The sequence below is a fragment of the Myodes glareolus genome, chromosome 8 (assembly GCF_982192425.1).
Source record: "Myodes glareolus chromosome 8, mMyoGla1.1, whole genome shotgun sequence".
Lineage (NCBI taxonomy): Eukaryota > Metazoa > Chordata > Mammalia > Rodentia > Cricetidae > Myodes > Myodes glareolus.
This window is the reverse complement of record NC_142033.1, coordinates 14,838,074-14,855,086: the sequence shown is the minus strand read 5'-3', so window position 1 is coordinate 14,855,086 and position 17,013 is coordinate 14,838,074. Positions and strand designations below refer to the sequence as shown.

The 17,013-nt window shown below is 45.1% G+C and overlaps 1 protein-coding gene across 1 annotated transcript in view; it reads right to left on the bottom strand.

Moving 5' to 3' along the window:
- The window catches only part of Scarb2 (scavenger receptor class B member 2), a 57,063-nt gene that overhangs the window by 16,382 nt on the left and 23,668 nt on the right, over positions 1-17,013 (bottom strand). Inside the window, exons 3-5 of the mRNA XM_085691638.2 lie at positions 4,616-4,763; positions 3,132-3,320; positions 2,436-2,527 (exon numbers count right to left, since the gene is read on the bottom strand). Of these exons, the coding sequence (XP_085547764.1) occupies positions 2,436-2,527; positions 3,132-3,320; positions 4,616-4,763 (429 nt within the window). The remainder of the gene's footprint in view (positions 1-2,435; positions 2,528-3,131; positions 3,321-4,615; positions 4,764-17,013) is intronic.

The following is a 17,013-nucleotide window of genomic DNA, read 5'->3' as shown; positions in this document are numbered from 1 at the left end:
TAAACTGTAGCTGAAGAGAGAATTCATTAATTAGAAGATAGTTCTAGGGAATTTCCATAAATATAAGATCAGAAAATGAAAAGTTTAATAAGTAAGACACAGAGACTGAATTAAGAGGACTTCAGAGTCCAGGAGGTAGGGAAAGGGGATTGAAGGCGTCAAACATTAGTCAATACTTTAGTAACTCTGGACTCTACTTGGCTGGGCTGCACACTTTTCTCCACACAATCACCAAGCAACCTGTTGGCCATCTAGGACCCAGACTTGCATCAGGCTTCACTTAAGCAACAGGAATAAGTTACTTCAAAAACAGCCCATTAGGCCGGGCGGTGGTGGCGCATGCCTTTAATCCCAGCACTCGGGAGGCAGAGGCAGGCGGATCTTTGTGAGTTCAAAGCCAGCCTGGTCTAGAAGAGCTAGTTCCAGGACAGGCTCCAAAGCCACAGAGAAACTGTCTCAAAAAAAAAAAAAAAACCCAGCCCATTAATAATACCTTGTTTCCATTCCAAAGAACTATGGACAGTGTGTTGATCTGGTCCTAAGTGCAAGTTTAGGGAGAATTTCCTAATTCTTATCTTATGCTGAGGTAGAGTTGGGCTTACATATAATCACAAACAGACACATTATGGGATGGGACATGAGAGAAGAAAAGGTCATAAAATAATCTGTCAAAAAAAACAAACAAACCCAAAACACATACTATGATCTTTAGAAATCATACTACTTCTTGAACCAAAAAGAGTCCCAAACAAGAATCTGGGCTCTTGAGTGCCTTTATTCATGTGGCCTGGGTTTCTCAACATCATTTCATTCTAATCTGTACTAGCATTTTGCTTTGAATAAAATCCCCTTGTTGCTTTGCAAATGCACATGTGCTTATTTCAATGCTTTGAATAAGAACATGGATTCATTTGGCCTAAACCCCAAGCATCTGTAGCAAGATGCTGGCACGTACCAACCAGTCAGGTGAATAGATAATCCCACCTGTAGCAAGACTTGGGTATAGGCCAGTCAAGTGAATAGATAATTCCACCTGTAGCAAGACTCAGGTATACGCCAGTCAGGTGAGTAGCTAAGTGCCGGAAGGTTCCCCAAATCTCAGAATGACTGGGGACCTTAGATTAGAAGTGTGCTCCAGGGCCAAACAGAATCATAAATCCAAATCTGGATGCACTTCAGTAAAACTGCAGGCGATCAAAGGCAAGATAAACGTTAGAAGGCTCTGGAGAGCTCCTGTCGTGGCTCACAGTTTAATTCCAGCATCTGGGGAGCCAGACGGAGAGGGCAGGCGCTACAGGCCAGACTGGAGGCAAAATGAGAGCTTGAATCATCCCAAAAATAAGACAAAGGAGCTGTAGATATACCTCAGTGGTAGGGACTTTAGTACACACAAAGCCCAAGTTTAAAGACCAAAATTGCCATTAAAAAAAAAAAGTCAAAAAATAAAACAAAATAAAAACCATGGTAGCACATTTCTTTTAATTCTGGCACTCAGGAGGCAAAGGCACGTGGATCTCTGTAGTCTACATATGGAGTTTCAGATCAGCTAGGGCTACATAGTCAGACTGTGTCTCAAAAATAAAATCAAGGTGCAAAGATGTGGATGTTAAAAAAAAAACTGGTAAAATTATTTTTTTATTTGGAAGGAAAAGTAAGAAAAAATAAAAAATATTAGTCATAAAAATCTAAGCATAGTAAAGAATGAGAATGTAAAAATAAATTCAAACATCAAATAATATATCACAAATGTATCTACAATTGCATCATGAATATAAAAGACTAAGCCATCTTATTGTTAAAATGCTAGAAAATAAGTGTTTGGATGTAAAACAAACACTTATTACTTACTGGGCATAAAACTAACACTTATTATTAGATCCGCGTGCCTCTGCCTCCCGTGTGCTGGGGTTAAAGGCATGCACCACCACCGCCCGGCTTGGTAATACAATTTTTAAATTTGAAACATTATAATACTAACTCAAATAAATTTCATCTTTAGAAAAATAATATAAACAGTCCATACTCATGAAGTTAAAAGAGAGGTGGGCTGCCCCCTTCCACCAGAGAGCCCTGGCCTGAACGTGCTTGACCGCGGCTACCACACGTTACTCCACAACTACCAAAGAAAAGCACCGGTTCCATGGCTTCTACTTCACCTCTGCATGCGGTAAGCCTACAAACCATCAATTTCATTAGTTCTCGAGGAATTTTAACCCTCATCGTGATTTTTTAAAGTAATTTTAAGAACATTTCTATTTTTATCTAAAAGATAAACACCAACTTTTCTTTCACAGCTGGGATCAATTTCAGACTGCGTGTGTGGCAGGCAGGTGCTCTACCATCAGGCAATATCTCCAGTATTAAATTGAGGGAGAGGTATATTCTGTTGATTGGAAAACAGAAACAAAGCCCACTGGACATCTCATTAGACTCACGTTTTCCCGTTCCACTCCACGATCTTCGTAAAGTTGAGGTAGCTGTCCTCTCCAGTCAGGAAAACATAGTCTCCGTCATTAGTGCCATTTTTCTGAAAATAAGTGAACATCACAATTTTTAAAATGAGAATAAGCAGTACAACAACAACAACAAACCTTTTAAAATACTATGACACTCAAAACACCCCGTGAAAGCCGTGCTCCCTTGAGGTGGGGCATTCTGGGGATCATGTATTTGGGCTGCTCTCCCAGAACGAAGAGCGCAGTGTGGTGAGACTTGACCTCCTTTACCCATTCTCCCACAGTAGGATTTAAAACTTGCTTATAATTCTGTTTGAACAGCCTCTAAGCTTTTTACACTTAAGGCTCACCCTCTACAAGAGCAGAAGTGAAATGCTACTGCTTTATAAACTGAGAGTGAGACCTTGGACAGTCACAAGTCAGCAGACGAGCAACCCCCTAACTTCACGCTTTATTCCCGGGTTAATTTTATCTGTCACCAACTTTTCGTTTTACTTCAGTTTCTTTCTCCACCCCCCAAACCACTGTCTTATTTTACACAGGCTTTTAAAAATATTTAGAACTCCGGTCAGTGCTGGTCTTCACCCAGAAGAAAGCCAGTCTCAAGATGCACTATGTCTTGGGCGCCATCTTCCCACTGTGAACTGAGGAGAGGTTTTTAGGAAGAAAACTTACGCCATAGAACAGGCCAAAGTTCGGGGCAATGTCAGGTTGGAAAATGTGGACGAGGGACAAGATCTCATCTTTGTAGCCCCAGAGCAACTCATGCACGGAGTGAGTCACAAACAGCTTCTGCTGGTAGGTTTTCAGCATGGCTTCGATGATCTTCTTGAGGAGGGGCAGCTGGGCCAGTTCCACAACGGTCTGCAGGGCAGAGGTGGGTTAACCAGTGTTCCCTCCGAAACACCCACCTGCCTCTCATCCTGCTCCTCAGAGGAATGGGCCAGAAACTGAGACCGAAATGTTTGAGACTAAACAGAAAATCCAACCGGGGACCTCCCTGTCAGTATAGAGTAAGAGCTTGTGTGTGTGTGTGTGTGTGTGTGTGTGTGTGTGTGTGTGTGTGTGTGTACTTCATGGCCTTGCACATGGAGGACAACCCCTCTTCCATTGATCTCTTTTCTAAGCCCCAGCCCCCTTTTGTAAATTTTGAGATGGCCTCACTAAATTGCCCAGGCTAACCTTGATCTGACTCTGGAACCCAGTCTGGGTTTTCCAATCCTCCAGTCTTTGCCTCAGAAAGAAGCTGTGATTACAGTGAATTTAGAATTCCCATTAGCAGGAATGAGATCGTATAAACACAGGGACCTTTGGCCACAAGGTGGCACCACGTTCCCTGGAGTTGACTGGTGGCTGAGTTTTTAAACTCTACATCTTTAGCAGCAGGACAAGGCAAGATTTAGGATCTGTGCTATTTAATGTCCTGGGTCCTCAGTGACAAGGGGAGCCTCAGAGGAGGTTGGTGCAGGGGATTAAGAAAGCTCCCTGGAGGGCTCGCCCCTGACCCCCAACCAGATTATTCAGGAAGCCCAGAGTTTGATCCCTAGTGCCACATTAAAAAAACAAATAAAGGTGGTAGGTCAGCCTGGGCTACAAAATCCAGTTTCAAGAAAAGAGGACCCTAGGACTCAGGATGGCTCACGTACCTAGATAGATAGATAGATAGATAGATAGATAGATAGATAGATAGATAGACCCTTACTTAATTTGCATAAATGCTGATCCTGAACATAAAGGAAAAATCCCAGAGACCTAATCTTTGAATGACTTTTGAAATGGCCTTGTTTTACAGACCTCAGAAAAAAGTCTATATCTATATACTTAACAAAAGTACATATTCATACAAGGCTGGCTAGGCACTGCTGCTCAAGTGTGCCTGTAATTCAAGCATTAGGCAGATAAAGAATTGCTGCAGCAAGCAGGATTTGTGTGTCCATCATTTGTGTCTAGCTTGTCTGTCTGTCTCTCTGTCTGTTTGTTTGTTTTTGGTGCCACTGGGATTAAATTCAGGAACTCACCATGCTGAGCAAGATGAGTCCACCCTGTAATATCTACATTTTATCATAAAACAGCAGCTTTTGAATTACGCAGAATCTTATCAGGCTTGCCATCTTCCTTCCACAAACCCACAATAACAATGCCTAACAAGGCCTACTTACCAACAGAGGAATATTTATTGTTCTAATCAAGTCAACGTTAGGGTCGCCAACAGATTGGTTTCGTTCAAAAACATATGCCTTATTGCTGACAGCAGATATGGTTGTTCCATTCTCTCCAAACTGGATGTTTGCCTTGTTCCTGAGTTCCCTAAACAAACAAACAAAACATTATTTGAAAATTGATACCACATTAACAAACAAGACCTTTCCCTCCACTCAGTCTTAAAGTTACATTTTATCAATATAACGTTTCCAATAAAATGACTATTTACATAGGCTGTTGATACTCAGCCCTTAAAAACTACAGATCAGAGGCAAGATGCTGAAAGCGGGGGAGGTCTCGGAATCACTTCTCAAAATCTATTGTTCTTATTTTTTTTTTCTTCACAGAATCAGAGAGATGAACTCTTTTCTGAATTACAACTTGGTCCTGAAATATTTTCAATTCAGTTCACAAGTTCAATTTGTTTCAATCTATATACTGGTGGCTTTGGTTCCAACTTGAATTTAATTGTAAATTTATATTAAAAATTGAGGCCACAGTCTGGCGGTGGTGGGGGCATACACCTTTAATCACAGCACTTGGGAGGCAGAGGCAGACAGATCTCTGTAAGTTTGAGACCAGCCTGGTCTACAAAGCAAATTCTAGGACAGCCAGAGCTGTTACACAGAGAAACCCTGTCTTAAAACAAACAAACAGACAGACAAAAACACTGAGTTAGATGTGTTTTTGGCACATGTCTGCAATCCCAGCACTCAAGAGGCTGAGGCAGGAGGATCACTGACAAGTTTAAGGCCAGCCTGATCTACACAGTAACGACACTGTCTCAAAAGTTAAAAAAAAAACAAAAACAAAACAGTGAGGCCTAAGGGACTGAGGATATAATTGCAATCGGGGGTGGGTAAGCCAGACAGACAGACAGAGAGAGACACAGAGACAGAGACAGAGATGAACTGGGGCCAACATAGTAAACTGCAGCTTATTCCCGTTTCTGCACATAATTCAGCTTAGTTCAAGTGAGTTCCTCAAAATGAGGCATTATGAAATCGCTTAGAAAGGGGCTGGTGCACAGTATAATAGGTAAGAATTGTTGACATTGGTAATTGCTTCTAAAGAGCCAGGTGTGACGGGAGTGGGCAGGGCTTTAGGGGCCTAAAGCGAAGGCGAGGAAGAACTCACCAAAGGTGTGAAATGCAAGATGTATCAAAGGGAGTCAAGATAAAATAATATTTTAATGCAATGTTTATTTTTTTTCTAAATTTAGTGGAGCGTTTTGTTTTGTTTTGTTTGAGAAGGGATTTTACTCAGTCACCCATACTGGCCTCCAACTAGGGGCAATTCTCCTGTGTCAACCTCACAAGTGCTAAGATTATAGGCACACACCATTACATCTAGCTAGAAAATCTTTAGCTCCATATGCAGTTAACAAAATGTCATCTAAGAGTGTATAATCACATACAAGTTAGAAGACCCCAGTAGTTGGGCCACGACCACTTCAGACCATGGCAGTTTTGGGGGATTTTTTTTTCAGCCATCTGCCTATCTGTGGAGTCTGCTAACTTGCTTTAGGCACTCAGTTCTAAACCTCTGAGTGAAATCATTTAGATTGTGAAGGAATTGCCACATAGCCTACGGTAAAATGGCAAGCAAGGTGATGGCATTTAAAAAACAAAACAACAGAAACGATCCTGCCATGTGGTTCTGGTTGGTCTGGAACTCACTATACAGATCAGGCTGTCCTCAAACTTGCGGTAACTCTCCTGCTTCTGCCTTCTGAGAAACTCGGATTACAGTTGGGCACTCTCAGGCCTAATACTTTCTAGATTTAAAATAAGAATAGATAAGAAAATAATAAAAGTACATATAATAAACGGGCATACACAAGAATAGAAGAATGGACAGTCTTCGAATGTTCTGTAGCACCAAGCTCTGCGCTGTACACAGTAGCATGAAGATCTGACCCTATCACGGCCCTTCACAGGGCTGCAGAGAATCCAAATGCGAACCCAAGTGCTGACGAACAAATGTCAGCGGGGTGTAACCCATGAATGCTGTAACCCAGGCCAAATTTAAATAATTACGAGAGAGAAAACAATCGCATGTCTTCTAGGAATATAACACATCAGGTGGAGATGGCTGTGCTCAAACACATCGACGCTTGACGCCCAGAAGTTTGCAGTGACTTCTGCTGTCATCTGAGTTCCAGCCCCCTTTCCTCTGGTGCCAGCCTGATTTCTCTGTCCTGGACCACTCAGGGTGCTCAGGGCCTGAGTGTAGCAGTTCCTCTGGCCTCTCCATCTGGACCACAGTGCTCCAACACACACCATGGAGGCCCAGCATCCTCCTGGTGGGGCTGATAAAGCACACACTCCTATGACTTAGATATTAGCTTATTTTGGGGGGGGTTGTTTGGTTTTGTTATTTGAGGCAAAGGTTCCCTACCTGGGCCAGACTGTTCTTGCAGCAGCAATCTTGCCTCAGCCTTCTAAGTACTGGAGTTCTAGGGGTGTCCCACCAGGCCTGGCTTGTAGCATGGGTCTTTCAACCTGCCCTGTCTCATAAGCTGTTCCTTTCCTCTGTTAGCCTACTTTACAGCCTTCGAGCAGGTTCTCCTGACTCCCACAGAACAAGCCCAACCTTGCTGGAGATCAAGCATTCCTCCTCTGGAGATCACATCCTAGTCATTGTGGCTGAACAAACAATTTGAGGACCAAGCAGGTTTAAAGTCTTGGTCATCTGACCTCATATCCCTAGAAGTTAATTCAAAGTGACTGTCAGAAGATAGAGAAAGGGAGGAAATTTCCAAGTCGAACACTTGTTCAGCCAAAGCTGCTTCCTACACAGAAGGCTCCATGGAAACCCCTCCTGATTGTCCCCACGTTAAGGCCAAGCACAGACCACAGGGGACTTGGTGATGGTAGTTATGGAGCACCCACACTGACCCACATCCCACTGAGGAAGCAGAACAGTGACTGGGTAATCAACAATTTTAAAGCAAAGAAGGCAGGTCCAGGGGGCTGCAACCGTCACTCAGATTGACCTAAAAGTCTAGGGGCCAAGGTGGTCATTTCCTAATGTCAAAATCAGGGTCTTTGCTAAGCAAATTTTGTTTGTTTGTTTTCTTCTCTCAAGAGTTAGTTTATGAACCTAAAGGCCTGAATAACCTCAAGGCTAAGGCCTGCTTCACATGTGTTTATGTATGTAATATGGACTGAAGAGATAGCATGTTGTCTTTATTGTTTTCCCTGTGGAAATCTGATGGCTAAGGGGCAACTGAGGACAAAGATGCCAATCAATTCAGGCCTGCAACCTGACTTGGTTTCTTAATAAAGTTCAGCAGGTCAAAGCCAAGGTTTTCCAATATCATTCTTGTGGACACCGACCCGGTCAGCCAACTCACTGCAACCTCATGACTTCCTTAGCTATGTGGAGTCCTCCACCCACCACCCTATGGCATCACTGACTCGTGGTCTTCACAGAATGCTGGACATAAAGAAAAGACAGTAAGACATCGGGAGAGAGGGCGAGAAGGAGGGGGCGGGAAGCCTTTCTCTTAAAACAGCATGTAATTGGCCAAAGACAGCAAAATTTTTGGTCTGGCCATGCTCACACAGACAGTTAGAAGGGCTTTTGACAATATCAACAAACCTGCTTGATAGGGGAGTTCAGCCAATCACACTCTGTTCCTGGGGCGTGTCGCCCTTAGGCTAAAGCTTGCCTATAAACCTGGCAAGTGCGCTTCTGCTAGCTCTCTCTTGCCTGGCTCCTGCGTCCAGATGGATCGTTTGGATTCTGGTGTAAGCTGGTATAAGTCTTACTTCTGTTTATTAAAGCTGTATATTTTGTATTAAGATAGTCTGGGGACTTTTCATTACCGATCGCCCTGTGGCATCACCTGCTTAGCAACACACTGTGTATCTGCACACATAAATGCATGCCAGCCACCAGCAGAGCAACGAGTCAACGTGAAGCAGTGACGTTGCTGGTAAACTGCAGGCGACAGCAAGAAGGGGTCAGATTACTGTCAATCACATTAGAGAAGACCTAAGAACTATCTAGAAACACAACATCTTAAAACAGAAACAAAAGCAGTCTTGGGCCTAGACAGTGAATCAAGAAATTGTATTTCAAATTGCCAGGTACCAGTGCCCTGTTCTTCGGTAGATGATGATAATCTTACACTATCGTTTAATATTAATCACCATGGTGGATCTAGTCGTGGAAAAAAAAAAGAAAGAGAGGGAGAGGGAGAGAGAGAAAGACAGAGAGAGAGAGAGAGAGAGAGAGAGAGAGAGAGAGAGAGGGAAAGAGAGAGAGAGCTAGGACTGGGAGCCACATCTGTAGTCCCTGCTCTGGGGAGGCTGAGGCAGGAAGATTTCAAGTTTGAAGACAACCTGGGCTATATGGTGAGACCTGTCTCAGAAAGAAAGGAAGGGGAGGGAGGAGGGGGAGGAGAAAGAGAGTGGATGAAAAACCTGGTTTTCCATGTAATCTCAGCACTGGGGAGGCTGAGGCAGGAGGATTACTTGAACCTAAGAATCCAGAAGTTTCAGAATAGCTTGGGCTCTGTTAAAAACAGAGCCAAACCAAAATCAAAGCTCTGTTAAAAACAACATCAAAAACCAAAGAAAGGAGGAGGAAAGAAAAGAAGGAAGCCTGGCACCACTGAGGTCTCTGGGTGGAGAGACTGAACCAGGATTGTCATAAATTCAAGGTTAGCCTAGAATACACAGTAAATTCTGGGTCAGCCCGGGCTGTCTCTAAAGCGAACAAAAGAAGGAAAAGTTTGATCTATACTCCGTAAACTATTGTATCACAGTAAACAGGGGCTGCATCACCCTCCCCTCCCCCACTGTGCCCTCCAGGCCTCCTGGCACTTGTGGGCAAGAGTCAGTCGACCGGGCTGGGAGGAGCTGCTCATGCCTTTAATCCCAGCTCTCAGGAGACAGAAGCAGCCAGATCTCTGTGAGTTAGAGGCCTGCCGGATCTACAGAGTGAGCTCCAGGATAGCCAGTCTTACACAGTAAGACCCTATCTTGAAAAAAAAACAAAAAACAAAAAACAAAAAGTCGGCAGACCTGTAAGAAGGGAACTCACTGCAGCAGTCTGTCAGCCCAGTCACAAGTGGCATCAGATCTACTTGAAGACCGCACAAAGCAAACACAGGCAAACAGGCTCCACCAAGAAGCTTGACGACACCCTGAAAAGCCACGTTTATCTCCAAACCCAGATCTCAGGGCGCTGAGCCAACCTGCATTTGCAGCCCGTTTATAACAGCCATCCATTCTCAGGACCTGGTTCTTCTCAAATCTATCCCTGACCTCCCTAGACTGGGTCCTGTGGTTCCTCCTGAGCTACTCACATCCTCCAGACTTAATCAATTTCTCCACTTGTGTCCTATGGATTCTAAGTCGCAACTGAGACTGTTTCATCCTCTCCTTCCATGTGTATTCAGACTCTGGACATTCAAGATGAAACAGCCTGGATGAAATTTGAAATTTATGCCCTGGCAATGCTGGAGCATGTGTGAGCAGCCTGAATATGGCGGTTCTGTTGAACTTGTCCATATTGGGTTTCATGGTCTAAGTTGATGAGGACGACTTCCTCAAGAGGGCACCAGATCTAATCACAGATGGGTGTGAGCCACCATGTGGTTGCTGGGAAATGAACTCAGGATCTTTGGAAGAGCAGGCGGTGCCGTTAACCACTGAGCCATCTCTCCAGCCCCTATTTTTCACAAGCCTTCCAGCATACCAAGACATCAGATATGTGCAGTTACTTTTGGGTATATTTGTATGTCTGTGTGTGTGTTTCTGGGGGCCAGAGGCTGATGTTGGGTGTCTTTCTCAATTACTCTTCCTTTTATGCAGTAAGGCAGGGTCTCTCACTTGAACCCAGAGCTTGCCAGACTAGCCAGCTCTTCCTGGATACTGCCCATCTCCATTGCCTAGCACCAGGATTACAAGATGGCTGCTACACTTACCTGGTGTTTGAGTGATGGTGGGGAACCTGAACTCTGGTCTTCAGGCTCGTGTGGCAAGCACATTGCTCACTGGACCGTCTCCCCTACCCTGTTTCTCAGACAAGGTTTCATATAGCCAAGGTTGACCTCAAATTCTCTATACTTCAGCCCAACCCTGAACTTTCTATCCTCCTACCCGCAGCTTCCTAGTGCTGGGATTGCAGACACGCACCACCGTGCTGGTCCGACACAGTGCTGAGGACTGAAGCAAGGCGTGCGCTCTACACCTGAGCTGTATCACCAGCCCCTAGATGTTAGTATCAAAATGCCTTTTGTCACTGTTGCGACGGGCACGCATGGCATGAAGAGGGCATTTAGGGTCAGAACAAGTCTCAGGAGAAATGGGCACGCTCAGCAGGAGAGGCGTCCTCATTCCCAACTGAGACATCGCAGTATGCCAGCATACGATGGTGTTGGGGGAGGAGGCTTACAGATGACTGAGGCGTGGTGAGAACTGAGCTGGGGTTTGGCAGCTATGAGACACTTATTGTGCTCCCGGAAAACTGGAAAGTCAACTCTGCCCTTGAGCGAGGTGGCCTGCGGTTTCCTGCAAAGCGCCCTCCCCGGCAAAAAAGGGAACAGAAACCAGAGGAAAGGTTAAGAGGCTTGTCTTTGGGCCTTTAAATTTTTCCGAAGATTTCATTTATTTTTATTTTATGTGTGTGTGTTTTGCCTGCATGTATGTCTGTACACCATGAGTAATGCTTTCAGGCATCAGAAGAGGGCCCTGGATCTGCTTAGGACTAGAGTTAGAGGTGACTGTGAGCCCCCGTGTGGATGCTGGGTCAAACATGCATGCTCAAACATGGATCCTCTGCAAGAGCAACAAATGCTCTTAGCCGCTGAGCCATCCCTCCAGCCTCTATTTGTTGGGGACTAAAGACCACTAGACCCTGAATGTCTTGTAAAACAACTTGTTTTCTGATGCTCTGAGCAACCTGCAGCTGCTCTGAACCCAAGACCCTGATGGCAGGAGAATGGGTTCTGGTGAGTCTGCAGCTGAAAGATCCGGAGAGCTGGGGCGTGGTCAGAGCCCTGTATAAGCTGCCCCTGGGCACAATAAAGTGGGCATTCCTGGTATTCTCAAGGATATCCCCATGGCCCCATTTCTCTGTCTGTCTTTGTCTGTGTGTGTATGTTTTTAAATTTCCAGTCTAGTTCCTGTAGCGTGTAGAGTGAAGAGTGCAGAATGGAACCGGTATAGTTTTACATCTATTTAGTCTTGTTATGTGTCACAGACTGGCTTGAACTTACAGCTGTCCCCCTGCCTCAGTTTCCCACGTGCTGCCATTCCAAGGGTGAACCACTGCATCCAGTCCGAGGGAGCGTCTCACATACCAGAGTATTAGGGAAGGAAAACACACCTTGCAAAGGGGATGAATGGGGTGTTGGGGGGGTGATTCCGGAAAGAACCAGCTGTCGTCAAGTCTGTTCATCGATGCCTTAATTGGGAAGAGCATGAAAAGTATGTTCTGTGCTTGTCTTAGTTGGGGTTTCTATCACTGTTAAGAGACACCATGACCATAACATCTCTTATAAAGGAAAATATTTAATCAAGGTGTTCAGAGGTTTTGGCAGGAAGCAAGGCAGCATGCAGGCAGACAGGGCACTGGAGAAGGAGCTGAGAGTCCTTATATCTTGACTCACAGGCAACAGGAAGTGGTCTGTCTCACTGGGAGTAGCTTGAGCATAGGAGACCTTAAAGCCTGCCCTCACGGTGACACATCCTACAACAGAGCCACATGAACTCCAAAAAGCCACATCTCCTAATACTGCCACCCACTTTGGGGGCCATTTTCTTTCAGACCAGCACAGCACAGGATGACATGAGCCTTGGGTGTGGGAATTTTGCTATACTTCCCAGTCCAACATGAAGAAGCAACTGTGCTCCATTTGCCGTTAGCTGTAATTTTGCAGTAAGTTACACGATTCAGACAGCTGTTTATCGTAGAAGACAGGCACATCTTATCATCCTGAGTTTACCTTCTAGCTTTTGTTAGTGTTGGGTCAGGAAGATGGGACATTTATCTTTCAGCTTTTGTTAGCTCGGGCATAGGAAGAATAGTTAATTATATTTAGTGATGTGACCCAGTCTAAGGCCCTCAGCTGCTCCTCTGGTTCATTTTAACCGAGCAATGTCAAGCAGGCTGAGGACTGCATACCAACAAGTTAGCATCCCCAAACTGTAGACCACATCTATTGAGACTTGCCCTGCTTGTCAGTCCTAACAGCAAACACCCAAAATGTGGTTAGAGGGGGAAGGGGTGGATCTCGGTGGCAAAGCATTTGCCTAGCAGGCTGAAACTCAACTGCCAGCTGGTGGGGTAGTGACAAGGGGCCAATCCAGGACACACTGCTTAGAATAAAATGAAACACGTAGAGGCTGGAGTTACAGCCCAGAGGTAGGGTGTTTACATAGCAAGCCCAAAGTCCTGTTAGATTCAATCACCAACACCCTGCCCACCCTGCCAATAAACGAAATATACGATATCAATCAAAAATGCACATGGGATTTGAAAGACTTGGTATGAAAAAGGAAGACACGAAAGAGCAATAATTGTGGATGTAGACATCATGCTTGTTAAGTTTCAAACCCAGGGCAGATGGCTATAGTGCCTATTTAACATATCAAAGCAGACATGGCCGCCAGGTTCTCCCAGCATCCTTCTGTTACAGGGTCTGCCTGGCAAACCCCTTCCTCCACCCAGAACTCTCCAACCCAGAGGCTGGACTGCCTTTCCCCAGACATTTTGTAGCTTTGGCCTCCTGGCTGCTGCACCTGGTTCTCTCTCCCCTCTCCCTGCCCCTCCCCTCTCCCCACAGGGCCCAGTTCAGTCTGGTCTGGACTCTCCCAGATGCCCCTGCCTTTCATCTACAATAAACTTTCTCCTCCACCATACTAGGGACAGCCATCTTCTTTCCTTTCCTTTTTATTTCTTTTTTTTTTTTCATTCAATGCTGAAATATATTTGGTGGTCTATTGTGGCAAATGAAATATGAACATTTTTATTTGTTTTTTTTTTATTTTGCTAGATGCAGCTACTAGGAAAAGCTTAAGTCACTTGTGTGATTCATAATAAATTTATTAGGAAACTAATTGGAGAATAAGATATTTTTCTTTTTTCTTTCTTTTCTTTTATTTTCTTTCTTTTCTTTCCTTTTCTTTTCTTTCTTTCTTTTTTTTTGAGATAGTCTCATTCCGTAATCCAGACTGGACTTGTGGCAAGTCTCCTGTCTCAGTCCCCCTAGCGCTGGGATTGCTAGCACGTGTTGAAACACCTGGCTTAGAGTATAAAATTCCAAACTAAGAGCAAGGCTGTGATTTGGTTGTGTGTCCCCAGAGGCCTATTAAGGCTGGTTTCTCCACAGAGGCACTACTGGGAGAAGGTGGAGACTTTAAGCCCGAAGGCAAGGGGGGGGGAGGCAGGTGGGTCATCCCAGCTGGCCTGCCTTTGAAGAGAATGAGACCCAGCCCCTTCCTCTAGGGCTGCAGTCACCATAGGCCCAGAAGTAATGGGGTCAAGCAATCCTCTCAGAGACCGCCAAGGTTTGAATCAAAAGAAACCTTGTTTCTCTACAGTGTTTGTTTTAAAGATGAAAGAACATGAATGCCCAAAACAAAAAATAAAAATAGAAGGCTTAGACACAGGTGACAGCAGACCTCTACAGACATCAAGGTCACACAGGGAGAGTCACTAAGACCCCAAGCAGGGAAGAGAAGGAAACAGCGGATGTGCCCTAGGGAAAGTGCCCTAGGGATGTGCTCTGGAAATAGAGAAAACTCGGGGGTGAAGGGGTTAAACTCTCCCACTTTCTCAGCTGCTCTTAGGTTCCAGTTCTCTGAGAAGGGCAAACAGGTGTCTTTTGTAACAAATGGCCACTGATCTACAAGGCCCTTAGATTCCTGGTCCAGGGAGAAAACAGACGCAGAGGGCCAGAGTCAGCCTCACAGCATCCCAAGGACAAACCCAACGGTCCCCTTCCGAGTCATGGCCAAGCTTGTACAGATGTGTCCAAAAACCATAAGACTAAACCTCAGTCAATTAGAAATACACTAATGTAGCTGCTGCTTGTTTAACCAATCGTGTAGCTGTCCCTGAAACTCCCCTTAATTGTGCTTAAACCTCTCGGGGCTGTCGCCACTTTGTACAGGTGAAGGACCCCACATGCTTGCTGGTATGACAAACGCTCTTTGTCCTTGCATACCGTTTGAGGCTGGGGTCTTCCTTCAGCGTTTCCTCAGAGCCTACAAGGGGAAGGTGACCAATAGGAGGCTCCAGCACATTCCAGCTCTACTGCCTCTGCTCTCAGGGTGCTGTTATGTTTTCCTGAGTTTTTTTGTTGCTGTTTGTCTTGATTTTTGTATTTTCTGTTTCTTTGAAACGGTCTTGCTACATAGACCAGGTTGGCCTCCATCTCTTGACCCTCCGGTCTCTGTCTCCCAGGTGCTCTCAGGGGTCCTTCACCTACTGTGCCTGACAGTGCGTATACAGTTAACCCTCTCCACGCTGCCTCACATCAGTTCCTTGTTGGCAGTGTCTAGCATCAGGCAGGACTTGTGCACGGCAGGCAAAGCATTGCCCCACTGAGTTATCTCCTCAATATCTTTGACTTTTTATTTTGAGACAGGATCTCACTGAGTTGTCTAGGCTGATCTTGTACTCATCAGTAGTCCAGGTAAGGCCTTGAATTTGCAGTAGCCCTGCCTCAGTCTGTCACAGGTTTGTGTTATTAGGCTCAGTTCATATCAAATTTTTTAATTCAGAAGATAAATACCCAGGATTATACAAGATTCAGGACCCAACATGGGATTGTTTCTCGCTTCTCGCTTCTAGCCTTCACATACCTGAATTGGACGCTCAAATCCTTTAAATAACAGGGCGCAGTTTTGGCATATAAGATACATACACTGCCATGTAGACTTTTTGTTTGCTCTTCCATACTGGGGATCAAACTCCATGGTTTTTTAATGCACGTGGCAAGCACTCTAACACTGAACTACACTCCCAACTTCCTCCCATGTACTTCCAGTGCTTTCTAGATTGGCATTACATGATACAATGCAAATGCTGTGTGGACAGGGTTCTGTGCTCGTCTATTTAGGCAACGACAAGAGAAGTCTGGATGTGTTTAATACAGAAGCAACTCCTGTGTGCCCAACCACACAGCACCTGCCAGCAGGAACCTAGCTTTCCCCCATGCATTTTCAATGTGCAGTTAGTTAGCTATGTGGATAAGCGGACATGGATATAAATCCGGAACCCGTGGATACAGAGGGTGAGCTGTGCACTATGGAGGGGGAAACGGGAAGCATGGGAAGAGCTGCCTGTGGAGGGAAGAAGGAGGACAACCAGAGGGAGACAAAGGAGAGGGAACAGAACCCTAAGGATGTTTGGAAAAAGGAAATTATTATTTTACATCTTACAATCACACATGCAAGCATGTGTATGTTCATGTGTATATAAATGTGTATGTGTGTATATCTGTGTTTATATATGTATGTATGTATGTATGAGATGAAGTTATGTCTCCTGGGATGACAGTGCTCACCCTAAAGTCATTGACTAATGAAAACCCATCGCCAGGCACAGAAAACTTCATTTCAAGTTGTTGGTCAGGATGTCCAAGGGAACACAAAATAACCTAAGTTACTGCCATGGCCCAGGGTTCTGCCTCCCAGAGATTGAGATTAAGTCCCTATTGCTGAAGACACAACACACTTCAAACAGAAGTGGAGAAGTCAGGCTGGAACCAACCCGGAAGCCTTCTCCCTGAGGACAGGTTCACAGTATCGGGTTGAGATTATACAAGCAGCCATGGGTGGAAGGCAACCAATAGTCCTACTTGGCAACTATGATGCCTACAGACCACAACAATAACAAGAATGGCAAGAGATTCTGAAAGGTGGCACGTATATCCTGGGGTAACCAACAGCCTCTTAAGCCATTTGAACTTAAGAGGAAGTCCAACAGGAAGTTCGAGCCTACAACCTGCGGCTGGTGAACCTAGCCAGCTGCCTGAGACTGGTGAACCTAGCTTGCTACCTGCGGCTGGTGAACCTAATGCACTACCTGCGGCTGGTGAACCTAGCCCACTATATGTGACTGGTCAACCTAGCCCACTGCCTTCGTCTGGTAAACCTAGCCCACTGCCTGCAGCTGGTAAGGCAATGGACCCTAGAGGAGAACCTACGACTGACAATTAATTAAACCAGCACAATACCTAACTGCATCCCAAACACTTACCTTTCTACCCACAGGTAAGTGTAGCTCTCGTCCTTCAAAGACGCTCCCTTTTTGCAGCAGAGGCCAGTACAGAAAATCACAATTGATCAAAAAGCACAAGACAGCTGATATCGACAGCACAACCCCTACA